The sequence below is a fragment of the Chelonia mydas genome, chromosome 6, assembly GCF_015237465.2.
Source record: "Chelonia mydas isolate rCheMyd1 chromosome 6, rCheMyd1.pri.v2, whole genome shotgun sequence".
In the NCBI taxonomy this organism is placed as follows: Eukaryota; Metazoa; Chordata; order Testudines; family Cheloniidae; genus Chelonia; species Chelonia mydas.
Genome location: NC_051246.2, coordinates 59,696,404 through 59,715,325, shown reverse-complemented (window position 1 = coordinate 59,715,325; position 18,922 = coordinate 59,696,404). Strand labels below are relative to the sequence as shown.

The following is an 18,922-nucleotide window of genomic DNA, read 5'->3' as shown; positions in this document are numbered from 1 at the left end:
GAGGGAGAAAATGAAGCCAAGAATTTAAACATTCATGCTGTTTCTAGGAGAGAGTATAATGTGGCTGCTGAACTGGAAGTTCATGCTGTCAATTATAAGTCTATTACTGCAACAACATCGAGTGGGTGCTACACCAAGAATCCAAAAGCAATCTGAAATTAAAAATACCAAAAAGAGTTCATGAAGAAGTGCAGTGAAATAAAGCATGCAAAAATACAGCTGACCATTGGGGAACCTGGAAACATAAAAGAAAATCTTGGCTGCCTTTAAAATAAAAGGAAGCGGGATAGGAGCTGCACAGGCTAGACTGATGTTAAAATGTTTTACAAGCCTGGCAAAAAATGTTAAGGCAGACCCCGTGTGGAGGGTGGGGCTGATGCTCTAGGTCAGTTCTCTCTGCAGACCCAGGAACTATTTTGGAGGACAGCAGAGAAATCAGAAAGGTCTGTTGGGGGGTGGGGGGTGGGGGGTAAGAGTGGGGGGGAAAGAGGAAGTAGTAAAGCCAAAGATAAGAAAGAATTGTTATTCTCATTTTTTCAGTGGGGGGGAAATTGACTTTCAGAGAGGGGAAGTGACTTGTCCAAAACCACACAGTAAGTCACTGGTATAACCAGGAACAGATTACAGGTCTCCAAATTCTCAGCCCTTTATCTTCACCACAAGATCATTCTTTCTCCCCCTTGGGGCTTCATGGACGTAACTTAGGGCAAAAGATTTTCCACTAGCCATAAACACACAAAAAGCAGAAGCTGTAGTCAACAACCAAGCAGACGGTTTAAGATCTACTGTGCAAAAAAGATGCCATTGTCAGAGATTTAGTCGGACAGAACCTTGGAAAGCATAATTGACTGATGGCAGCCCAGTAGGGTTTTACAAAAGATGTGGTTTTGCTTAACTGACTTGCCAGAGCATGACTGAAAACAGTTATGTGGCAGATTAACTGAAAGCAGTGGATGAAACACTCAGTCTCACAAGGCATTTTAATAAGGTTTAATTCTTTAGATTGGCTCAACAAAGATTATGGTACAGGGCTTAATATAGATCACTTGAAGGAAAACAGAGAGCTGGTACAAATAGGAACTTCTTTAGAGGGAATTACATCACTACCATTCGGATACCCCAGGGGTCACCTTTAGGGACTTTTTTATACCATGCTTTAAAAGTAAGACAAAAAACTTGCAGGTAGCAGGACTGAGAATCTAGCATGGCTCATGTCTGTAGCACTCTTGATATGGGATTTAAAGCTATGATCATTTAGTCTGCTGGTAATAGTTAGTCTCCAGTGCAGACACTGCAGTGCTGGGGGTAAGAAGAGGAGAAAAGCCCATACAATTCATTTGTCTCAGTGACTGCAAATACAGAGACTGGCTCCAGCAACATTCTAGATGCACAACAGTCCCTGGATTGAAATGCATAAAGCAGTGGTCAGAACCTAACAGAAGTTATGTACATTAGACCCAAATATTTGGGTCTAAAGTTAAAACTGAACATGTGGCTGGCCCTTTGGGAGCTCTCTGATCCTCAAGGTAATACCTAGAGTCCACTGTTTCCAGCAAAACATGGCCTAGCCCATTAACATTTATGCACATATACCCAAAGACAGTAATCTGTGAGCAATACCAATATGTGCTGTAAGAACTCAGTTGTGAAAGTGTCCCTGGTGATCCATATATCAACAGAACAAGAGAGAGTTCGGTCCTGCTGCAAGGGCATAGGAAACACCCTGATGCTTAGATACACGTGGCTACCACATGTACTGCAAGTGGGATGAAAATATCATATCTTAACCCCCACATCTTTATTCTACAATAAAAGTCAGTAGCGTCAAACATGCATCCATGGAATGGATGATAGCTGATATTAGGCTCTTAGATCCGATTTAAAACTATTTATATCCTGCTGTAATAAACACTATTGCACATTGGTGTAGCACTTTTCTCCTGAAGGATCCCACATGCACCATACCATGTGCCCCTGTAAAAGGCTCACATGCATTTTGGCCCTGAGGTACACATGGAACTAATGAAATTCAGCCACTTTTAAGGTAGTGGCAGCAAGCAAACAGTGCTCAGCATATTGCAGCACAGTAGGTGAGGGTAAGTTTTGAGAAAGACCCTGCTGTCACACCTTGTTCTACAGTAAGTCTTCAGGATCTAGGATAGGAGTGGCCATACTTACTGACCCTCCAAGTCACATACAATAATCTTCAGAAGTTCAAGGGTCACAAGACACGCACAACCTGCCCTGTGGAGTGGTGCCTGCTGGGGCCCGGGACTTCTGCCCTGACACCCCCTTGCGGGGCTAAAGCCCTTAAACTTCCCTCCCTGCAGTATAGAAGCCCCTAGTCCCACCGCAGGGCAGAAGCCCCCAGTCCCACTCCTCAGCTGGAGGGCAGATGCACCGATCTCCCCCTGCCCAGTCTGGTAGGGGGACAATGTGGAAGGCACATGGTGGGGGCTCAGCAAGCCACACTTTAACTGTAAAAGAGCTGCTCATGTGGCTCATGAACCACAGTTTGGCCAGCCCTGATTGAGGATAACCATGCAGAGCTGAGAGGACCTAGTTTTTAGAAGTTCTCATTCAAAAGAGTCCTCCTAAAATGAACCAAATAGAACTCAATGTGTCTGCCTTAGAAGAGATGAAGGTGTCTGCCTGGAATGGAACTTTTGGTGCAGAGAAACACAGATGGTTCAGATACTAGACTCACACTTTAGGGCAGAGGTGGGCAAACTGTGGCCCATGGGCCACATCTGGTCTGCAGGACCCTCCTGCCCAGTCCCTGAGCTCCTGGCCTGGGAGGCTAGACCCCGGCCCCTCCCCTGCTGTTTCCCTCCCCCCCACTCCCCCCCCACAGCCTCAGCTCACTGCACCGCCGGCACAATACTCTGGGCAGCAGGGCTGCAGAGCCGTGGCCTGACCCGGTCTTCTCTGCTGCGCGGTGGCGTGGCTGGCTCCAGCTGGGTGGCACAGTAGCCTGTCCTGGTGCTCTGGGCAGCACGGCTGTAGCACCTCCAGCCACTGGTGCTCCAGGCAGCATGGTAAGGGGGCAGGGAGCGGGGCAGTTCGGGGTGGTGGTCAGGGGGCAGGGAACAGGGGTTGGATGGGGCGGTGTGGGGGCAGTCAAAGGTGGAGGGTCCGGGGGGGGGGGAGGGGGGAAAGGGGATGGGGGAGGTCAGGGGGCAAGAAGCGGGGGTTCGGGGATGGGGTTCGGATGGGGGTGGGGGCCAGGCCACGCCTGGCTGTTTGGGGTGGCACAGCCTCCCCTAACTGGCCTTCCATACAATTTCGGAAACCCGATGTGGCCCTCAGGCCAAAAAGTTTGCCCGCCCCTGCTTTAGGGCCATTTCCTCCAAACAAAGTTTGGAAATAAGAACTTTAGTGTTTACTACTTACAAAGATCTCAAACCTCCATTAGAGGAGAACAACTGGTTTATAAACTTCCAACGGGGGGGCTCCTCCTACTGCTGTCATAACCAATAATACAGCCTTGCAATCAGAGAGGACTCACCAGTGTTTAGATATAGCATGTTTTAACCTTATTTTTAGCTTTATGTTCCCACAGTTTAACGTGCCACAACAAATAGCACAGAAGTACAACAGGTCACCAGGTGACCAGAGCAAAACAGGGGGCTGCTTTTAAAACCAACTTGTTACACTCTAGAATTTGCTGACCTTCAAAGCTAGGTGCTGTCAACTCCTCTGAACTGTTGTATACCGTGAAGCATTTAGCACACCATCAGGGTGAGAAGCACTTCATACAATGCAAGTTACCATCATTAACCATTTGCTAAAGGCGCTTTCTTATTACATAGGATATGGACCAGATCAAAGAGTAAGGAGATGAAAAAAGGAGGTGGCATGAAGTCAAAAGGTAAAAGATCACTAGGCATACTAGCACCAATCCCCTAAAATTGAGGGGGCTGATAAAGCCCCCCATGGGGTATCACAGAGCAGTTTGTCGGACTAAATACTTTATCTCACCCCCATCCAAGGAAGCAAGTAAGGTATCTAAAACCTCAAACACACCACAGATTTCATGCACCAGAACCTATAAGAACATTTGCTCCAAAGCAACCCCTGGGAGAAACAGGACTGGACAGATTATATACGTGAAGAAAAAAACTTCAGAAACAGACTTCAAAGAGAAACAGCAGAACTAAAATTCATTTGCAAATTTAACACCATTAATTTGGGCTTGAATAGGGACTGGGAGTGGCTGGCTCATTACAGAAGCAGCTTTGCCTCTCCTGGAACTGACACCTCCTCATCTATTGTTGGGAGTGGACTACATCCACCCTGATCGAATTGGCCCTGACAGCACTGGTTCTCCACTTGTGAGGTAACTCACCTCTCTTCATGTGTCAGTATATTTATGTCTGCATCTGTAACTTTCACTCCATGCATCTGAAGAAGTGAGGTTTTTACCCACAAAAGCTTACGCTCAAATAAATCTGTTAGTCTTTAAGATGCCATCGGACTCCTTGCTGCGTTATTAAGCATGCAGCGCCCTCATGTGTCTACACAAGGAATTCTCAACAAAAACCTTTAAATTGGTGTCCGGTGAGAATGTTTGCTCTCTGCCTTTTGGTAGGTTTAATTTTGCAAGAGTAATAAACTTTGATATCATACTATCCTTAACAAGATACTCTTACATCATTCTCCATTTGAACTCAAGAAAAAAGGGTGTGTTGATATAGTCAGTAGTAGGGTCCTCTTTCATCACAAGCTAAAATATATACAGTCACCTACAACAGTTGGATTCAGAGCGGATTACACAAGTAAAACAAAAGTTAACAGCATCATCAAAAAATATGAAATATTAATAGTACATACTGTAACTTGGTTAAGGATAGAAACCCCCCTTACCAATTTCTAACCTAGGCCTGGTTGAAACTAGGAACTTATTTTGGTATATCTACATCTCTCATTGATGTAAAAAATCCACACCCCTGAGAGATGCAGCTATACCGACCTCAGCCCCGGTGTCGACAGCGCTAGATAAATGGAAGAATTCTTCTGTCAACCTATCTACCGCCTCTTGGCAGGGTGGATTACCTATAGCAATGGGAGAAGCCTTCCCATCAGCATATGCAGTGTTAAGTGTAGACGTACCCCTAGACAGTTACCTTAGTTGGCGTAACCAAAATTTCTTCCTTACATGATTTATTTGTAACTATACACTATAGGAATATTTTAATGCCTCAAATGTTATGAGGCTGACAGAGGAACATCAGAAAGCAGAGCAACACTATACTACTCATCACACTTATGTAAGCTTATCCAAGATAAAAGTAGTTTTAATGTCACCATTTGAAATTAAGCTTTTCCCTACTCATGTTGCACTTCTGAAACTCATATGCATGAGAAAAGGTGCTTTGTGACTAGACAGCTCTGTTCTAGTCACTGAGGGTACTGGAAAGACAAGAGAATAAAACCAAATGAGTTAAAGTCCTGCATTTGCAGAGGAGTGTGCTACAGTATTATTCAGAAACACAATACAACCCCTGTAGGACCAGCTTTTGATTTTATTTTATCTTTATATATAGTACAGTACCTTCCAATTCCCCTCCCTCCAGGATGAGATTAAATGCACTTTTCAGTCTGGAAACTGAAGTCACTATGATGCAACTTAGTGAAATATTGGACTGAGCCAAAAAAGCGGACACTCTGGAAAGCCTGCCGTCCCTTGTGCTCTCATTAAAAGAAGGTAAGCAGAAACTGTCTCCAATTCATAGATGCCAAGAAACAAGAGCGCAGCACAGTTACAACATGATTTACTGTATTTTTTGCAAAGTATTTGATTTAACTGGGAAAATGTTATCAAGAGGAACAGGCAGCAATAAAAGAATGACTGCAAGAAGATGGTGCTTAATTGCATCTTCTATTAAAAGAACTTCAAAGATCTAGTCTTATTGTATGCCATTTTTAATGGCTCTTGTAGCTAAGCTCTTTTGCTATCTCCCAGAATCTCTGTAATAAATATAGTTGGTGTATATTGTTAGAACCACAGCTTGTGAACTAAAAGAGCTTGCTTAAGAGCTTAGAACCACAGCACAATCCTATCATTTTATGGCAGTTTTTCCACCTCTCTTTTGCTTCCCAGAAGACAGCACAGAAGAGGTAGATTTTCAGCATCCTGGGGATCCATCCCTCTCATTTTGCTACATTTAATTGCACTTTACAAATCAAAGGTAGGCATGGAGCTCAGTATTTACGACAAGAGACATATCTACTGCCCTGATTGTTTACCTGTTGAGTATCTCACTTGCCACATCATCCCCAATACATTTCTGTCCTAGTATCAGCAATGATGGAAAGAGCTGGAGAACATGTGCTTATCCTAGACTACTCAACAGCGCACTCAAGATGAAATATAGCTGCCAGCATTACACGTTTTCTATCACCCTTCAACCTGGCTGGATGACAGGCAAATGCAAAAGACTTCTTTTGCAAGTTCCTTGGCCAAATATTTTATCAGAAGGCTTACATTAATTGCTTCAGGAGAATGAAGCCACTGGTCAAAGGCCAGGTACGGTGAAAGCTGCAAAATGTATTCCCTGTATTGTAACACCAATGTGAAAAGATGACATCCTACGTTTCACCATTTGAGGTTTATTCAGTCTTTAAATTCACTTTAATCCTGACTCAGAGCAGTAACTGAGATCCTTACCCCCATGACATGTGGTGGTTGCATCCTGGTTTAACCATCACTACAGACAGAGATGAGACCATTAAAATTTCCCTCACTTAGGCTCAAAACACTGTCCCAAAGACTAAAAGGCCAGAAAACAAGCCCTCTGTTAACCCAACAATTCTAAAGCTCCAGAGAACTTGTAGATTCAAGGCAAAAAGAATTTGAACAAAACAAGCATTTAGGTGCCTTTTGGTGACCATTCAGGTGTCTCACCCATCACAAGAAATCATGGACTGCATTTGTATTTCACAGAAACACCATCACAGCCTATGGCAACCTCACAGCCGGCAACACACCAGGATCCCCACTGGTTTCCACAAAGAAGTAATATTGTGGCCAATGGGACAGCAATCCTCATATATTATGTAGTTAAAAATCTATTTAGTCATCAACTTAAATACAGTTTGAGAATTCACAGCCCTTCCACCTGGTCCCAGTACCTTGAAAGTTTAAGGTAGTAGTAGGAAGAGGACCTGGATAAGTCAGCGTTGAACCTACCTCCATATTAGAATCTACTGGTAAAGAACCAGCAGAGCATGCAAGGCAGGAGAACCTGTACTCAGCACTCGACAAGGAAGCTACAGCAGAATGCTGAGCAAAAGGTGACAGAGCTATTCTACCCAGTACACATCCCCTTTGAGACTGTGACGGTCACTGTGTCGCTTACATAAAAGATGGGCTCTTCCCTTTAAGAAAAGTAATTAGAAGTACAAAATAAAAGGATTCATGTTCCCACTGACATCTGACAAGCTAGAGACCCCCACTTTAATAGTAAATTGTTAATAAGAGGCTCAGCGCTTTCTGGGTTAAGCCTTCCAGAGAGATTATGAATAACTGTATTTTTAAAAAGTCACTGAATTGGAGACAAGTAAAAGCTAAAGATGAATCATATGTGCTGCCGTGTTCGCAGCTTCGATTCAAAGGAAAGCAGCACCTATTTTGCTCAGCACAGCATTGGGAACATTCATACAGTGAGAAGAGATTTGTTCCCTGTATAATCCAGGCCACATAATTGGAAATGAGGTTTTTAATTAAAATTGGCATTTCTGATCCTCCTGCTGACTGACAGCCTCTTTCTCAGACTGCTAAACCAGTTTCCAAGAAATGGCAAAGAGAAAAGAAAAAAAAAAATCTGGCAAACCTATAAAGCCTGGATTTGATTATTCTGAACTAGGGATGGGTCATATAACAGGGTACTGCAGAGAGAGGCAAGGAGAACGAACAGATAACCTACTAAGGAGGTTTTCCCCATAATTACAGTAAATCACAAATAAGACAAGATAGGAACTAGTTTTCCTCAGTCAACAACCAGGACAATTTTAAATCAGAAGCCTTATTTTCAGAGGGTATGTCTACACTGGAGCTGAAAGTTGTAATTTCCACATTGAGCAGATATGCCCATGCTAGCTCTGATTGAGCTAGTGCACTAAAGTGTAACCATAATAGAGCAAGTGGCAGGAGGGCCTTACAACTCTGAGTACGTACCTACAATCCTGTCTGAGACTGTACTCATAGCTGCAGTGGTGTGAGTGACAGGAGGGCTAGCTGCCCAAGTATAATCCTGTCTGAAACCATAGGTACATGCTGAAGGCCGCTAGCCCCTCCCACTGCTTGCGCTGTTATGGCTACATTTCTATTTTTAGCACACTAGCTCAGCGTAGTGTGTGTATGTCTACTTGAGCTGGAAATTGCACCTTCCAGCTCCACTGCAGACATACCCAAAAAGAGTCCAATTTCTACATGAGGAACAGTACATGCACTTCAATATGTGCAGTTTTCTTTGAATAGAAAGAAGCTCCTGCTGAGAAGTCAAACTCAGCTGTCCGTATTAGCAAAGATTCTTACCCCCCTTCAAGACAGAAAGGCCCTGTGTCAGGAAAGTTGTACTGGCCAACGAGGAACAGTCTCCCAATGGGTTACAAGGAACTCATCCTGGTGGTGGTACTGTACCTTCAGGAGGCTCCTCCCGCAGATGAGGGGGCAGTTCTTCACTGGTTGTCTCAGCTTCATCTTCGACCATCTGCGTTTCCGAGCTGGGTCCCTATAGGAAAGAACAGCAAGAAGGACTTAATTTTGGAAGAACCACCACAAGAAGGATTAAGGATTGGAAAATATGCTTTATAGTGAAAGGCTCAAGGGGCTCAATCTAATTAGTTTAACAAAGAGGAGGGAGAGAGGTAAAGTTTTGTTTAACCGAGTTTACAATAGGGTGAAACTGAGCCAGAGAAGTTAAGTGAAGTGAGTTGATCACCCTATAGAAGTACTATATGGAGACAAGAAATTTGAGAAAGAGCTCTTCAATCTAGCAGACAAATTTATACCAAGATCCAACTACTGGAAATTGAAGCTAGACAATTTAGACTAGAAATAAGGGGCAGATTTTTAATCTGGACGGTAATTGGCCATTGGAACAATTTACCAAGAGCTGTAGTCGATTCACCAACACCGGAAATTTTTAAAATTAAGATTGGATATCTTTCTAAATGATATGCTCTAGTTCAAATGGAAATTATGTAAGTCCTATGGCCTTTTATATAGGAGGCCTCAAACTCATAATCTTTATGGTCAGAAGGGACCATCGTGATCATCTAGTCTGACCTCCTGCACACTGAAGGCCACAGAACCTCACCCACTCCTGAAACAGACCCTTTAACCTCTGGCTGAGTTACTGAGTCCTTAAACCATGGTTTAAAAGACTTCACATTACAGAGAATTCACCATTTATACTAGTTTAGTTTAAAACTTGCAAGTGACCTGTGCCCCATGCTGCAGAGGAAGGCAACCCCCCCACCCCCCAGGTCTCTGCCAATTTGACCTGGGGGAAAATTCCTTCCCGACCCCAAATATGGTGATCAGTTGGACACCGAGCATGCAGGCAAGACCCGCCAGGCAGATACCTGGGAAAGAATTCTCTGTAGTAACTCAGAGCCCTCCCCATTTAACGTCAGACTAGATCATCACAATGGTCCCTCCTGGCTTTATAATCTATGAATGAAAAAGGCATAAAGGAGAACAAGGGGCATGAAGTATTTTCAAGGCAAGGCTGAGTGAGCAAGTTTAAAGTCTAGTAGCCCAGTGAACTATCAAAAGCTAATTTTGCTTACCCACCCCAAGCTATATATGTACATAGTATACAAAACTGATTCTCAAGCAGAATAGCATTTTACCAGATTCCTTTCCATAGCACTCAATTCAATGCCAGTAGTCCGGGGGCCTTTCTAATCCCTATGATTGATATGTTCATAACCTCACATCAGTATGCCCCAGGCTACCAGATTTATCGTGGACCCTGGTGACAGTCACTTATAGTTAAGGTTGCAGAACAGTTTCCATAACATCTCTCACTTTTCACACATGCAATTTAAAAAACAAAACAAAACCACCACCTTTGGATGTGAGATTTCCCATGATTTACGTGTACCTAAAAGCGTTTTTGGTTGAAGGTCAAAAAAACAAAACAAACATAAAGCCTCTGCATCCCTTTTTACATTATGAGAAAGTGAAGTAAATACAGACTTCCCTTTAAAAAAATTCTAATTACATGATTTTCTTTTATTTTTGGCACAATCCTACGGTAAAAACAAGTGAAATCTGAAGTTTAGTGTGGACAAGATTCTCATTAGGGAACGGGGTTTTTGTTCGCTTTGAAAATAACTGGGTTTGATTTAACCAGAGATCTGATTATTTAAAAATTATGTCCTGAACATATGTGGCTGGAAATTTACAGTGGCTCACTTAAACATAGGTATGCTGCTAACATGCTTACAGCTATGTCCAATGAGCAGTGCATTTTTTTCCCCCCAAACTAAAACATTAAATGCTAGAAAGTGTTATTATCCAATGCTAAGACTGTGTTGCATGATCTTTTCCATCTTCCATCTTATTGATTTTAAGACTAACACTGCAGTGTTGCAGATTCTGTACGCTCCCACACACAATTTACAAAAGACTGCAATGTGCACTATTTTCTACTCTCATTCTTCTTGTTGAACAGGTAACTTAAATACTCAGCTACTCAGCCACTGATTTAACAAGACAGACAGGAAAAGAAAATTGCATATTACTAAAGCACAAAGGGTCTGTTATTAAAACAGGCAAGATATGCTACTCTGTCACATTAACACTATGTTTGCAACCTTGACTTCTGCCTATTGTAACCTGTGCAATTTTTACTCGCGGCATTAATGCTGAGTTAATACATTTCCCCACCCAATTTGCTGTAATTAGTAACAGCATTTACATAGCACCTTACATCTTCAAGTGAAGGCACTGTATAAAAATTAAATAATCGAACTGTGACAGTGCCCCCCATAAGGCTTTATGGAAATATGCTTATGAATGTATATATGACATAACTAGAATATGTTTTATGCTACATATGCCATGTAATATCTCTGTAAAGGTTATGATCTACTGAATCTATTAATCCTATTTGTATGCATGTATCATTTTTGTGTTTGAAATTATGAATACTGGGTGTGTACTGGCTTGATTTTTAAGTAGCCTTTGTAAGCATTTGGTCAGCTTCTTGAGAAAGGAACGTGCACGTTAAACGCCCAATCAAGAAGTACTTAACAGACAACGGATCTTGAAGATGCCAATCTACATCTGAGCTTTCCCAGGAATGTGGCTTGGCTGGTAAGAAACTCAGTCATATATGGACTTGTGACTTGCCCATGTGACTCCAAAACTCCATTTTGTAGCTGGATTCCACACAGGGCTGGGGGGGAGGGGGAGCGTGTCCACTCACAGGAGAAAGTCAGTTTAAACCCCTGGGAGACCCCTCCATTTGGTCTTGAGCTGGCTAAGGAGATAACCCCCAGGGATACCTGAAAGAAACTGGAACAAAGGACAGTAACTACAGGGGGTGAGAGTGATTGCTGGACCCAGACTAGAAGGAGTCTAGTCTGTAAAAGGAAGCTTACTGGAATTCCTCTAAGGGTAAGGTTTTTATCCGTATTCAGAGTACTTACTGTATTAGACATAGACTTGCGTGTTCTATTTTATTTTGCTTGGTAATTCACTTTGTTCTGTCTGTTACTACTTGGAACCACTTAAATCCTACTTTCTGTATTTAATAAAATCACTTTTTACTTATTAATTAACCCAGAGTATGTATTAATACCTGTGGGGGAGGGAAAACAGCTGTGCATATCTCTGTCAGTGTTATAGAGGGCGAACAATTTATGAGTTTACCTTGTATAAGCTTTATACAGGGTAAAACGGATTTATTTGGGGTTTGGGTATATGAGTGTTAAAGACAGGAACATTTCTTAAGCTGCTTTCAGTTAAGCCTGCAGCTTTGGGGCATGTGGTTCACACCCTGGGTCTGTGTTGGAGCAGACTAGCATGCCTGGCTCAACAAGACAGGGTGCTGGAATCCCAAACTGGCAGGGAAAGCAGGAGCAGAAGTAGTCTTGGCACATCAGTTGGCAACCCCAAGGGGGTTTCTATGATCCAACCATCACATGCACCTCACAAGAACCGTGCCAGGGAGGGAGGTGTAGCATTATTTAGCCCAGCTTACATTAGGGTGAAACTGAGCCAGAGAAGTGAAGTAACTTGCACCAGGCTGTCACAGCCATGATTAATGCCCAAGAGTTCTTGGCTGCTAGGCCAATTCCCTGATCATCCCTTTTGTTCACCTCAGGGATCTGGGATAGATTTTGAGAAAGGTAGAAATTCTGGACTCTGGCAGTAGCTGAGTATACAATATTTAATATGAGGTTTTAGAAGACTCCCATTCTGGATTACCCCCCTAACATCTTAAAATATCTTGCTCCAAATCCATCATTTTTTGCCCATTAATGCCTTAAGGAGAAGAAAGAGGATTGGACCACACACCGCCACTGGCAAAACTGAAACACTGTTTGTTTATATAAGACTGCGCCTATCTGGAGCTCTAGATGCAAGTGCAGGCAATTGACAAAGACATGGACAGAAATCTAGCAGGACCAACATTTATATTATGACCCTCTCAAAATAGCAAAACCAAAATGTTCTCCCTGCATCACCTCTGCACCCCTTCCCCATGAGAATGCCTGGGATAAACAGATGAGCTTTTAAAATGTGCTCTGAAGGTCAACAGTTTCCACCAGCCCCTGATTACCAAAGTCCTCTATCCTCCACCAAGAAAGCCATGCTTAATACTCCTTTCATCTCCTTCATTCACAGGAACTTTTGCGCTGTATTTCGTACTACCCCTTAGGCTGTAGCAACCTACACAAGCCTGTTCACCAAGCTACCTCTCTTGCCTCATTCAAATCCCTCCCAAAACACAAGAGCATCTACAAAAGAGCAGAAAAATTTTTTTTTAAACCTAACTGAATGATGGAAGGGAAGAGAAGAGAGGGTCTCTAAAACAGGCAGATCTCAACCATGTAGAACTTCACAGATTAAGGCAAACAATTGGAATGGCATCCAGAAGTGAAGTGCAAGCCAGTGCAGTACTCTAAATACAACTGTAATATGCCTAATTAGATAGCCATAAAAGGCAATAAGATATAAATGTAATAAATACCGTATTTTTCTACCTGTAGATGTATTTTCTTAATGGGTTTAATTCCCTGTGAACCAAAAGTATTTTCATGATAATATCTTCATAGATTATAGCCAGTACTGTTGGGAGTGAAATTAGAACAGCTGTATAATTCAGTGGGACCAAGAAAGATAATCATTGGTATCAGCTAATTTGCTGATGACTTGGTTTGGAAAATACAGGGACTTTCTTAAGCATCTGCTATCTTCAGTTCAAAATTGTGCATATTCTACAAAGTCAAGCACAAGCCAGTATTAGTTATTTAGTGCCTGATGACCCATTTTGATTTACAAACCAAATCAGCAAATCTAACAACCCCACATTCTCACTCCTTAGTGGACCTTTCCATGAACTCCTCCTCATTATTATTATTAGGAAATAACAGTTCAACAGATGAGAAATATGCTTAATATAAAAATATTAAACCTACTTGCCAGAAAACACAGACTTTATAGAGGATCTCCAACACCATCTGCCCCTCAGTCAGGCAACATGAGAGAAAAATCACTACACTCAAATTTGGTTGTAAGAGACACCACCACCAAGATCCAAACCAGAGATTCTTCATTGCTTGCAGCTGCTTTGCACCTTTTGTCTTTTACATAAAGTACACAGAGTGCAAAATGCCACCAGACGACAGCATTTTACATTCACTTTGCACAAGTGTATGTGATGTTGCAAAGTACAGCATGGAGAGTCAGATTCTCTCCATTAAGAAGCGAGTTAGATTACGGCAGGCTGCAAATATTTGCTATTTATCCAGATGGCAATTAGATGCAATTATTAGATGCAAGCCTACTCTAGTCCTGAATTAGGTGTTCTAGGGATAAAAAGACAGAACCAGCTGTGATCAAGGCAGAGGCCAGTAGAGATGTTCTTGTATCATGCTGGCCTGCCAGCACAAACCATGGACAAGACTGAAATAGTTCCTTGTAGTCATCCTTTCCCCATTCAACCCAGACTAGAAGAGTTGTTGCCAAGGACACAGGCTCCTGAGAAAAAAGAAAAAAAGTGATTGAAGAGGTTTATTCCTGTTCAACGATCTTGGTATCTAGTAGAGCTAGTCAGAAATTTTTGGAGTATTTTTCCTTTGGAAAATGCTGATTTGTTGAATTGAAACGTTTCATTGAAACATATCCCCCTCCACAAAAAAAAAAAAAAAAAAATTGTTTCAAAAGAAAAATTGAAAAACAGTATTTTGAAAGGTTTGTTTAACCTTCTTGGAATAGAATGTCTTGTATTTTCCATTTTGAAATGACTATTTGTTTTAATATTATATGACATAATATCAAATAAAAAGTCTAAATTGGAATGTTGGAAAATGTTTTGATTTTGTCAAAAAAGAAACATTGCAAACAACCCAAAACATTTTTGTTGGAATTTCATTTGACAGAAGTTTTGAAATGTTTGGTTTTTTTATGTTTAGAGTGGAAGAAATAAATAAATCAAGAAATTCTCCATGAAACAAGAAATCGGATTCTCATCCAGCTCTAATATCTACTCCAACCTACTTACTAGCTGATCTCCCCAAGACAGACTGAATAAGAAATCGCCAAGACAAGTATAAGTGATCTGTTATACATCTATATTTGTCAGTCTCCACTGAGGAGTTAATGACTAATGTCACATACTAAACAAGAATGTGTACAAGAATCCTGTATTGGGACTACATCATTAAAACATCTGACAACTACCTGCGACTGAAAGCTTGCCAGTTAAAAAGCACATTTAAAGGTTCTCAAAACTGTGACAAGAATTATTGTTTAATAAGATTATACAGTCTTTTTATAATGTTCTTTGCCTTTCTAGATTAGCATGTACATAACTGTTTGAACTCATTTGCTGGGTTCACTGAAAAGCTACTGCTGCTAGTTTGGTAATGTATCTGTCAATATCTAACAAGTTGAACCCATGTGTCCTGCAATTCCATAATCCACTGGCATTTTTTTTGATTGCTGCAGCTGTCTTGAAGAAATAGTTTTATAATTCAACTATAGTTTTATTTAGATTATAGTTGTTGATCTTTTCTCATTCTTGAAAGAGTAGCCAGGGCAGCCTTTAACTAGGTTTGAGATTCTACCCCTTCACAGAGTAAGTCAGAGCAGCACAATCTCCATAGCTGTGTGTAATAGGGTGATAGATAGCAAGTGTGAAAAAAATTGGGACAGGAGATGGGTGTGAAGGAGGGTAATCGGGGCTTTGTCTTATATAGGTACCTAATACTGGTATTGTCCCTATAAAATCAGGACACCTGGTCACCCTAGTGTGTAATGAACTAAACTATGTGGTTATAGATCTGCAAAACCAAACAACTGCTGGGTCCAATCACTCTTCCTTGGGTCTATAACAGGGATCTCAAACGACCACAAGGGCCACATGAGGACTAGTACATTGGCCCCAGGGCCGCACCACTAACCACCCCCCCCCCCCCCGCTGCCCCAGCCCCGCCCCCACTCCACCCCTTCCGTGAGGCCCCTGCCCTGCCTCTTCCCAGCCCCATTCCAACCCCTTCCCTGAAATCACAGATGCTGGTTCTGTGGCAGATCAGCCCATTCAAGGGAATTTTTAGCCAGTTGTGGAAGCAAACCTCTCGCCTCATAGAAGACAAGCACCTGCAGCATTTAGGTCAGCACCACTGATGTCCCGTGTTCAGGACTACACACTTGCTCACTACATTAAAAAACCTTATCATGAGTAACATACGAATTTGCATACATTTTATTTCCATATAATGCATAAGGCATAATGACAAGTAATTAGTGAGAAGAGTCCTGATATTTGGTCCTCCAAATTATTTCAGTGGAACTAGAAATAGGGTGAAGAGCTCTGGAGAAAACACTTCTAATAGACAACAACAATTAATCACAAACCCTATAGGGAGTCTCATTAGAACTTGCTGCAGGAGCTTATTGCCCTATATCCTGACTGCACTGCACATCTATTGACTTTAAAGGACAGTTCTGACTTGAGGACTGTGGGTCTCTGAACACTAATTTAGGTGCTCACAGTTGCTTCAGAAGAGAGGCATCCTCCTCTCAAATCTCAGCTGGCCTGACACACTTATGTATTTGTGGATGTAAAATCTGCTGGCATTCTCATGAGAAGCAAAGAGTAAAACAAGAGGCCAACTACTGACTGCAGCATAAATACACAACCAGTTCTGGTTATACTACATGTTTTCTCCTGAGCTACTATACCTCTGAATGCAATTTTGCAGGCCCTCTGTGTTATACTTATTTTAAAAGTTTTTTTATAAAATATAGCTCACTGGTACTGTACTGAGCCAATGAGTGGAAGAAGGTAAGAAACTTCTCTGGAGACCATGAATTATGACTGAGACCAAATGATTCCACCTTGGTATTATGGCAGTGCAAATAGCGATACCTATAGTAATACAAAGTATTGGGCAAACTTAACAAGACCCTGTTTTCTGTTGCTTATAACTTTGGCAATCTAACTGAAATTTTCTGTGCTGAGTATCTGTCTCAAGCTGAATATTTTTGGAAAATCTTCAGCAAAATGATTCAGCCTCTCTTAGAATGAGTATCGTGTACATTGATTTGCCCACATAAAGTTCTTACAACCATTCTACTGAGAAGCTCTACCACATCCATACTTTTGAACAGGGACTTCACATTTGACAAGGGAATCACCTTGGCACCAGCGATATGCATTTTGCCATCACCATGAAAATTTCTCCAATTTAGGAGCCTCTGAAAAAATCTCAGTTCATATATGTTCCATAGAGACTTGCTAGAGTTTGGCAGTTAAATTCTTCCCAGAGTCCATCTCTTCTGCATCACAGAGCTGCTGGGGCTAAGCAGGACTTTTCTTGCAATTGTTTCTCCTGGAAGTTGCAGCCACTGCAGCACAAGAATTGAGAGCAGGGAAACTGTCACCTGCACTCTCAATGCTCCCCATTATGGTGCCCAGGTAGGATGCAGGAGAAAGAGGTAGCCACCTGACTGAAATGCAGAGAGATGAGAAGCAATGCCTGGGAGAGAGGAGGAAGACTGGGACAGGGACAAGGAGCCAATGGGCGGGGATAGAAAAGGGATGACAGGGACTGGGGTTGGGGCTGGCGCAGGGATGAGTACAGGCTGGATGGGATAGGGGCAGAAGGAACTCAGGCTCCTTGGAGGACAGAGTTTACAGACCAAGGACTGCTAGGCAAGGCTGAGAGCTTCCTAACTAGGCCCTCGCCTGCCATCTTTTGAGATCTAATCTCTTTAGGATTCTTTGACAAGGGGGTGGGGCTAATTCAGAAAGAAGCAGGTTTAAAAAGCCAGTTTGTAAGCAACCAGCAGGGCTAGCAAAGAGCAGCAACAAACGGGAATTTTGCAAGGGAGCATGAAAGCCTGATACACCTAACAAACATTCTCTAAACTTAGGCCAATAACCCACCCACCCCCAACACACACAACAAATTTAAAAAAAAAAAGCTAACTACCCAGTTTTTTGCACTGAATGCAGCATGTATGATTCCCTGCCTTGTGGGCAGATGGCATATGTGTGCATTCAGTACAAGCAGCTCATGGCCCTCAGAGACACCATGGGCTCTAAAGACCAGAGTGGCTGAACTGGTAGAGCTAAGGGAGGCAGAGATATATAGAGAAGACTTTCCAGGAAACAGTAGAGCAGTCCCACCCCCAGTCTGACAGTCTCTGTGCTGTTGAGGAGGATCTGGAGCAGAGAAAAATGATCCCATAATTGGGACCCTTCTTCCAGATAATGGCTTGGTAGTCTCTTGTACGGAGGATGCCTCTCTGGGGGAGCAGATTCCTATTATTAGGAAGAGACAGGTAATAGTAATGGGAGACTCTATTATTAGAAATATAGATAGCTGGGTTTGTGATGAGCAGAAGAACTGTGTGATGAATTACCTTCTGGGTGCAAAGGCTGCAGACCTCTCAAAATATCTAGACAGATTTACGTGCGGTACTAGGTAGGAGCTGGTGGTCATGGTACATGTAGGTAGGAAAGAGGTCCTGGAGCCCAAATTTAGGCTGCTAGGCAAGATATTAAAGTCCAGGACCTCCATGGTGGCATTCTCTGAAATGCTTCCAATTCCACATGCAGGGCCAGTTAGACAGGCAGATCTGCAGGATCTCAATGCGTGGATGAGATGATGGTGTAGGGAGGAGGGAGTTTAGATTTGTTAGGAAGTGGGGAACCTTCTGGGAAAGGAGGAACCTATACAAGGAAAGATGGGCTCCACCTGAACCAAAACAGTATCAGACTGCTGGCATGTAAAATTAAAAAGGTCTTAGAGGAATTTTTAACTGAGGACTGAAGGAAAGCTGACAGGCACGGAGGAGTACAGGGTTAGGACATACACATCCCTTAGGGGAGGATTTAAAATAGATGCTCTATATCCTAGTAAAGAGGAGAGGTGATGGGTTAATAAAATATAGGTAGGAAGTGAAGAGAAACAATCAAATTAAAAAGAGTCTCATTCAATTACATCACATGACGGCAGGCAACTAAATATTGACAAAATTTATAAAGTGCTTGTATACAAATGCAAGAAGTCTAAACACTAAGATGGGTGAACTTGAATGCCTGGTATTAAATGAGAATATGGATAGAAATAGATATCACAGAAAATTGGTGGAATGATGATAATCAATGGGACATGGTAATACCAGGGTACAAAATATATAGGAATGACAGTGTAGGTCATGCTGGTG

General features: G+C 42.2%; 1 protein-coding gene across 18 annotated transcripts in view; it reads right to left on the bottom strand.

Moving 5' to 3' along the window:
* LOC102939360 (transmembrane protein 263) overlaps positions 1-18,922 on the bottom strand; it is a 307,551-nt gene that overhangs the window by 251,995 nt on the left and 36,634 nt on the right. For 12 of the 18 annotated variants that reach the window (XM_007060774.4, XM_037900118.2, XM_043549967.1 and 9 more), the window contains one exon: positions 8,645-8,735. In XM_007060774.4, the coding sequence (XP_007060836.2) occupies positions 8,645-8,735 (91 nt within the window). Of the gene's footprint in view, positions 1-8,644; positions 8,736-13,662; positions 14,225-18,922 lie in introns of those variants that run through there. The other 6 variants (XM_043549965.1, XM_043549966.1, XM_037900112.2 and 3 more) reach the window with 2 other exon arrangements.